Source organism: Panthera leo, chromosome E2, assembly GCF_018350215.1.
Source record: "Panthera leo isolate Ple1 chromosome E2, P.leo_Ple1_pat1.1, whole genome shotgun sequence".
Lineage (NCBI taxonomy): Eukaryota > Metazoa > Chordata > Mammalia > Carnivora > Felidae > Panthera > Panthera leo.
The window spans coordinates 48267651-48275344 of NC_056693.1; the positions used below are offsets into that span (position 1 = coordinate 48267651).

The 7694-nt window shown below is 61.1% G+C and overlaps 1 protein-coding gene across 1 annotated transcript in view; it reads left to right on the top strand.

Moving 5' to 3' along the window:
* VAC14 (VAC14 component of PIKFYVE complex) overlaps positions 1-7620 on the top strand; it is a 102133-nt gene extending 94513 nt beyond the window's left edge. Inside the window, exons 17-19 of the mRNA XM_042919806.1 lie at positions 352-431; positions 2224-2374; positions 7004-7620. Coding sequence (XP_042775740.1) covers positions 352-431; positions 2224-2374; positions 7004-7166 — 394 coding nt within the window. The 3' untranslated portion in view covers positions 7167-7620. The remainder of the gene's footprint in view (positions 1-351; positions 432-2223; positions 2375-7003) is intronic.
* Positions 7621-7694: the final 74 nt, after the last annotated feature.

Below are 7694 nucleotides of genomic sequence, written 5' to 3' on the forward strand. Positions count from 1 at the left end.
CTCAGGCAGGAACCAAGACCTTTCCCGCTCAGCCTCCCCCTCCCCCCAACACAGGCTGCAGGGCTGAGATAAGAGCCTTTCAGAGCTGGGAGGGCGCAGAGGAGAGAGCCACAGAGCAGAGCCAGAGTGCCCCTGCAGGGGGGGACAGCTGTGCCATTTCTCATTTATAGGGACAGAGTGACTGATGTCCTCCGTGTACCTTCGGGCTTAGGCAGAAACAGGCTCTACCTACAAAGCCAGGGCCCCAGTGGGAAGAGCATGTGTTCCCAGCTCTCCGGTTGCCCCAGCCGGCAGAGGCCCCTCGTAGAGAGGGGCCATCCCAGCCAGTCTTTCCTTGACCCGCCCACCCAGCGGGGACCTGGAAGTCACGGTGGATTTCCTCACGGAGGTGGATAAGCTGGTGCAGCTGATCGAGTGCCCCATCTTCACATGTAAGAGCCTGGCCTCTGGAGCGCGACAGGGGTGGAGCCGACTCCGCTGTGCTCCCTCTGGGGAGGGAGGCAGGGAGGGCACTCACCCCAGGGTGTTTCTTAGAACGTCAGGAACGGAAGACGGGGGACGACAATCAGGTCTGGGGAGTCCAGTCCAATAGGACTGAGACATGGTGTCAGGACAAGCGCCTCAAGGTGACCAGCGCATGGCCGAACCCACCTGAAGGTCCACGACATCCCGACGGGGGGTGGTTCGGCCGACCAGAGTAGTGCTGCCAGGCCGCTGCTGAGGGAGCTGGCCCAGAGCTGTTCGCAGCCACCCCTCCCCGCACCACGCCCTCCTCTCTCTACAGAGCAGAGTATTTGCCGGAGCGGCTGGGCAGGAGCTCCCTGATTGTAACATCCAGGCTGAATGTGCAAAAGTGGCAGCTGGTTGGGGAGAGCACGGCTCCTGGCGCCTCGGCGCACATACGGTGCTTGCCCCCCAGAGTAGGTGACTCTCAGGATAAAACTTGCATGCTTACTTAGGTCAGGCAGGCGAGCAGGGAGGTGGCCCTGCCGGTGGCCTCCTTCCTGCTGAGCCAGTTGGCTGAGCCCTTGCCCTCTGGCAGCGCCTCTGACCTGCCCGAGCTTCTCCACGCGGCCAGGCCCCATGGTGGTGGATGCCCAGGAGACACGAGAGCAGGAGGGAGACCCTGTTCCCAGCAGAGTTTAGCAAAGCCTGTCCCAAGTGGTTCCCTGGCCCAACATCTCACTTCCCCAAGGGTCTCCTGGGGCAGCCAGGCACATTCTCACCTGAGGCCGGGTGCAGCCTGACCCCGGAGAGACGGCAGGCACCTTCTCGCCAGGCCCAGGGCTTCGTTGGAGCGACCACGGCAGCTTCACCCTGGTCCTGCCCAGCACCCATCCCAACCCTGCTTTGCCTGGCTGCCCCAGGGGTGACTGCCTTGACCCCACAGGCCCAGGGATGTCTACTCACGTCTCCACTGGTGGCTCCTGCTCCCTGGGGTAGGGAGAGGGTTGGGCAGGGCCTCACTGCTCTGGCTCCAGCGTCAGCCCAGACCCCCTACACGGCTGCTGCCGGGGTAACATGGCCTCTTCTGAAGTTTGTGGCTCGTTCTCCACAAAGGATGCCTGGGACTGGGCCTTAGAGACACAAGAAAGCGGGAGCCAGTGATTCTCCCGGAGGGGCTCAGAGGAGGGAAGCGTGGGCCCCTTTAAATGGGACGGGTGCTGGGCAGGACCAGGGGCACCTCTCCTATCTGGTGGGGTACTGGCATGGCTGGTGTCTGAGGAGGCTTCCCAAAAGCACCTACCGAGACACTCTGGAGTTTGGTGTGTGTTCAGCGCCACACACGAGCGTTTTTTCTACCCTGCCCTCCCTTCAAGCTGTCCTAATCCGGTCTTTCTCTCCCGCTCACCCTATTTATAGCTCTCTTGTGCTGGCACGTGCAGAGCAGACAGGGAATCTGTTACACTACAGGCCCCAGGCCCCCTCATCACCAGGCTGCAGTCAGTGTAGCGGCTCAGGGACAAGGACCGGCAGCTTGGGGGTCACCAGGCTGAGGCGACTCTCGGGACAGACGGCCGTGCGGGTGGGCAGGAAGAAAGAGCGGCGAGATCCGGGGGACGGCTGAGGTGCTGCTGGAGGAGGGAGCAGGCATGTCTGGCTGTAGAGGAGCCCCTGCCCCTCTCTGAGCCACAGCTACCTGGCTGGCCCTCTCCCGGGCAGGCCGAGGTGTGGCCCAGGGCAGTGCCTGACCCCTGACCTCTACCCTCTGCCCTGCCTCAGATCTGCGCCTGCAGCTGCTGGACGTGAAGAACAACCCGTACCTGATCAAGGCCCTCTATGGCCTGCTCATGCTGCTGCCGCAGAGCAGTGCCTTCCAGCTGCTCTCCCACCGGCTACAGTGCGTGCCCAACCCCGAGCTGCTGCAGACTGAGTGAGTGCCGGGCTGGGGGACCGCTGCCCTCCGCCTCCACGGGAGGCAGAGGCCTCCGCCACTGGGAGAGGCCAGGCCAGAGGGACTCGGCACGCGAGGGGTCTCCCTTGCCTTGGCATCACGTCCCTCTGGCACTGCGGAGACTGGCCACCCCGTGGCCACTTACACTCAGGCCTCTTAAAGCACCAGGCTGGGGGCTTCTGCGAGTGTTTGCGAGGTGGTAGAGAGTAGCAAGATCTTCTCCCAGCCATCAGGGTTGAGTTAATCTAAAAACTGAAAGGGCCTGCCAGAATCACCCAGACAGAGGCCCCTGGAGGGAGACTGCAGGAGGAGGAGTTCATGTCCTGGGTCAGAGACGGTGCCCAGTCCTGCAGCAGTAGGCGTGAGAGCCGGGCCTCGGGCGGTCCTCCCCGCCACTGCCCCCATCTACGGCAGAGGCTCCAACCTGGGCCACAGAGAGACCCCAGCCTCACTGGGACACAGAGGCACCGTGGCTACGCTGCTTGACCCTGCCCGTGGGAAGAATGGGACCTGGGCACACCTCCACCCTGAGGCCAGCAAGGCGGACTCCGGGCAGGAGGGCTGCAGCCCTGCGGGGTGGGGGGCGTCCAGCCAGGCTCCTACCCCGAACCCGCTGCTGGCCCGGCCCCCGGAGCCTGTTGGGCCGTGTCTATATTTGGTAACCCTTGGAGGCTTTGCCTCATCCACAGGCATTTGGCATTCGAGATGGAAAATTTCACTTGTCAGGTCGCCATGGAAACAAGCAGAGCCACTGAGAAGATTTACGCTGAATGGAGCGCACCCAGCTTGCATCAGATGCCCTGTGTGTCTAGAATTCCCTCCCAGGCTGTTAGAGCCACTTGGCAGGCCTGGCACCTCGCTCTTGCGAAGGGCCTCGGCCTTGGGCCCTTGGGACTGATGCAGGCAGCCTTGAAATGGCGTGTCTCACACGCAGGGCCTCTGACCCCAGCCCCTGTGCCTCCATAGCACTGGGTTTAGACTCCCACCACCCCTCCCACCCAGCTTGGCCTCTCCAGAGGCTGGGTGTGGGCCACCTGACAGGCTGGCCACTCTAGGCTGGCTGGAGGGGCTTGAGCCCCGAGCAGGTGTGGCCCCCAGGCCAAGGCCCAGCTCTTGGCCTGTTCCACCCCTTTTTCCAGACAGCAGTGCTCTGGGATGACAGGGCTAGGCACTGTCCCAGCTGCTCTTAGTGACACCCAAGTAATCCCCAGGGGAGCAGGGAGGTGGGTTTTGCACTTGGAATCCCTTGGCCAGAATACTTCCAGCTCCTGGGACACAGAGGCCCTGAAGCCACACCGTGCTTCACTGGCCTGGCCCCTGCACCAGCACTTCCGATGTCCAGTGGGTGTTAGGGTTACCCTGGCAGGCACTCAGGATTCCTCCTTTCTTGGTGCAGGGGTAGGGGAGAAGGAGACAGGAACAGCTGCTTCCCTGTGACCTTTGGTTCTTGTCTCCACCCCCACCCCCAGCCAGGCTGCCTTCCTGAAGGAGGTCCCTGGGCCAAGTCACAGACCCTGTGAGGCTAAGGGCCATTCTCCTGTCAGAGCTCTGCACATGACATCTCCTTGTCTAGGGTGGGGAAGTAAAGCTCAGGGTGGTAGGAGCTCTCCCTGCATGCTCCAGGCCAAGGTACAAGTTTGCAGAGGGAAGCTGAGGAAAATGGCTTCTCTCAGAGCCTCCCATGGCCAGAGTCAGAGAAGTCCTGGGCCAAGGGGTTGAGGCCTCTTAGGTAGGAGATTCTGTAGGCCAGTGGACAGTTCAGAGGCCTGGACTAGGATCTGGTCCCAGCTCTGCTGAGGGTTTGCCCTGTGAACTTAGACGAGCCCCTCTCCTGGCTCTGCGTTTCTTCATTCGTAAATGAGCATTTGGACCAAATGGATGCTTGAGGCTCTGCCCAGCCCTCAAGGCCCTGGGTTCCCAGCGGTTCTTTGCAAGAACCTAGGAAGAGCTGTGTCACAGATATAGGCAGGGAGACATCGGGCAGGGAAGGGGCCTCCAGAACAGCTGGGAGAGGGGTCAGATTGCAACGCTGGGCACAGAGGGACGGCTCACACCCTGGAGAGGAGGAAGAGTACAGTCACAGCCCTGGGAGGGGCAGGCAGCTGGAAGACAGCTTTGGGTTGCCTGACAGGCCTGCAAGCCGGAAGCAGCTGGGTCAGTTGTGGGGAGGGGGTTCTGCACCCCTTGCCCATCCCTCATTCCATGTGCTCAAGGCACCAGCAGGCCTCGGAGACTCTGGCCCCCTCAGGTCTCCAGGCCACTCCCCAGAGATTATCTCAGTGAGGCAGGAGGGGACCTCTGAAGAAAATCTGGGGCCGCTTGTCAGCATTAGCCTGGTGACAGGTGCATGGGTGGGGTGGCAGGAGACAGGGCTGGCTTTGGGTTCTGGAATCCCATCTCCACTGCTGGCGGGGTGTCCCCCAGTCACTGATTGCCCGAGGAGCGTTGTAAACAGACCTCGAAGGGCCTGAGCAGCAGCCATGCCCACTGTGACAGGCAGGGAGAGGAGCCCTGGCCTACCCCCGTGGGACATGCTCCTCCCCACTTGCAAGATCTCAGGCCAGGAGGGATCCAGGAAGAGAGGCTGAGTCACGGAGGGCAACGCTTGCCACCATGATCATCCAGAGAGTGCAGGGTATGGCCCATTCCTCCCCATCCCCGCGCCTCCCTGGCCACGTCTATGCACATCACCCAGGTTTGCTGCCCACTGCCGGCATCTCCATGGAAACCCCTAATCTCAGTCCTGCCTCTGGACCAGATGCCTGTGCTTGTCAGTAGTGTTGAGGGGAATGGCACACAGACCCGCGAACGCCCAGCATCCAACGGCATACTCCAGTGTCCGCTCTGGCCTCACGTGTCCGGGCCTGCAGATCTCTCCCGCATCTCACCCACTCGGCTGGGGCGGCACCTGGTCACTGCCTGAGGCTAGAGCTGTAAGCCGCAGGGTGTCCCTCGGCCTCCCCAGAAGCCCAGGCGGTGACACCTGATAGTGCCCTGTTCCCAGGGAAGTTGAATACGGCAGCCAGAGTCCAGAATGCTGCCCCTAGAGTGGGCCCCACCTAGCTTCTCTTGATGTTTGTTGAATTAATGTTGCCTGAGGCCCAGGAAAGCAGCAGCCAAGGCACCATCCAAGGTGTCTTCAGATGGCACATCTTCAACAGGAAGGGAACAACACTGAGTAGGGGTGCAGGGGGCCACCTCCAAGCTTCCAGATGGCATCCTGACCATGGGGAGGGCCCCCACTGCCCTTGGTCCTGCCCCAGCAGCCAGGTGAATGGTCAGAGATGTCTGTCAGGGGCCAAGTTCATTGGTAAGGGTTTCCTTTAGGTGAAGCGCCATCGTGTTTCCCCCAAAATGTACTGAGCCACTGATGCACCCCAGGCCTCAAGCTGCTCAACCCTGGCCAGCCTCACCTCAGGGGGCCATAGTGGTCATAGCCACAGTGGCTGCCCATGAGGTACCTAGGCTGGGGCTAGGCACCAGGCTAAGCTCTTATATGTTGAATATGAACCACCCTCACCCCCCCACCGTGGAGTGGCCCCCTGTGGCAGTCCCCTTCTACGGATGAGCAAACTGAGTCACACGCCCAAGGCCAAATAGCTAGGAAGTGGTCGTATCCAGGCTTCTCTAGCTCCTGTGCCCAGCTGCTTCTTGGAGCCTGTGAACTCACAGGGCCCTGGGATTCTCGTGAACGGCCCACAGCCTTCATGAGACCCCCTTACCAGGGCCACTAGGTCTCAGGGGCTAGAAGCAAATACTTCCCCAGCCCACATCTGTTTCCCAAGCCAGTGAGGCTAAAATGAAAGAGGAACAGACTCTTTCATGAGACTTTGCCGAAGGGATGGTTATAATGGGAAGGGACCCAAGGGGACCTGGTCCCCAGGAACAAGCCGAACAGGACTACTACGCCGCACAACTCTAGGGAGCATCAGGTACACTGTGGCTGTGCGCTGCACAACTTGTGCAGCTGTACAGAGCAACCGGGGAGGGTGGTCGCAGCAGGAGTTGTAGGAGCCGTCAGCACGCCCAGTGGTGAGACCAGCTCTCCTTCTCCAGGGACAGGGAATGACTGCAGGCCTCTGGACCCCAACACTCAATAAGAGATGTCCTGCCAAGCTGAAGGCCCAGTAGAGACTCTTCAGCAGTAGACAATCCCTGTTGTCTGTAGGCCTAGTCCGGCCCCCAGAGAAAGGGCCAGGCTGCCTCCTCCCCCTCCTCCCTGGACCCTGTTCCAGGCCCCAGCTGGCTTCCTGGCTGGCTGCTAGCCCTGGCTTTCACCCCAAAGGGAGCCAGTCGTAAACAGGAAATGCTTCCCAATGCGATGCCTGCTCTGGGCCCGGTCGTCAGCCCACAGACTGAAGGCCATATCCAAGCAGCAGTGTTGACTGGTCCCAGCAGCTGAGGGGGAGGGGATGTTCATGAGGCTCCCCTACTTTGGGGCTGTTGGGCAAGGGTTACCGGGCCTGAGGCAGACAGACTCGCCAAGGTTGAGCTCCATCAGCCTGTGACCCTGCCCTGACCCTCCCTGTCCTATGCCCAGCGCTGCCTGCCCCCAGCTCCCTGCCATGTATGCTGAGACTGATACTGAGCCCTTCTCCTTCTTCCCAGAGACAGTCCGCAGGCAGCTCCCAAGTCGCAGAAAGCGGATTCCCCCAGTATTGACTATGCAGAGTTGCTGCAGCACTTTGAGAAGGTCCAGAAGAAACACCTGGAAGTGAGGCACCAGCGGAGCGGGCGTGGGGACCACCTGGACCGGAGGGTTGTCCTCTGATGCCTGACTGGAGAAGGGCCCAAGGAGTGGCCCCACGGAGCATTTGGGGTCTTCGGGCTCCCTGAGGAGCTCGGAGACCTGCCTCAAGGGCAGGGCAGGGCTGGGCCTGGCCACCAGCGCGGGGTTGGGGGGACAGAGGCTGTCCATCCAAGCTCCTCTCATAGCCCAGCCCCCTGGGCCCCCAGTGCTGTCAGCTGCACCCTGGCATTCAGACAGAGCTGGCTTCCCACCCGGGTGGGCCAAAGCCTCAGACACCACCCATTCTCTGGAACTGGTCTCTTTCTAATATCCTCTTGTAAAAGAGCTTGACCTCTCCAGCCCACCAGAGCCCTGGCCTTGAGTGATGTGTGTACTTAGGAGTATGCATACCTGTCTGCAACTAGAGGCCAGCACAGAAGTCCATATGAATGACACACCCCCCTGCCCCAATAAAGAAGTGACAGAAAACCTTCAACCTGCACCAGCTTGCTCCTTCCCACGGGCACCTGCTCCCTGCCTGATACCGCAGATGCTCCAGGACCTTCTTGC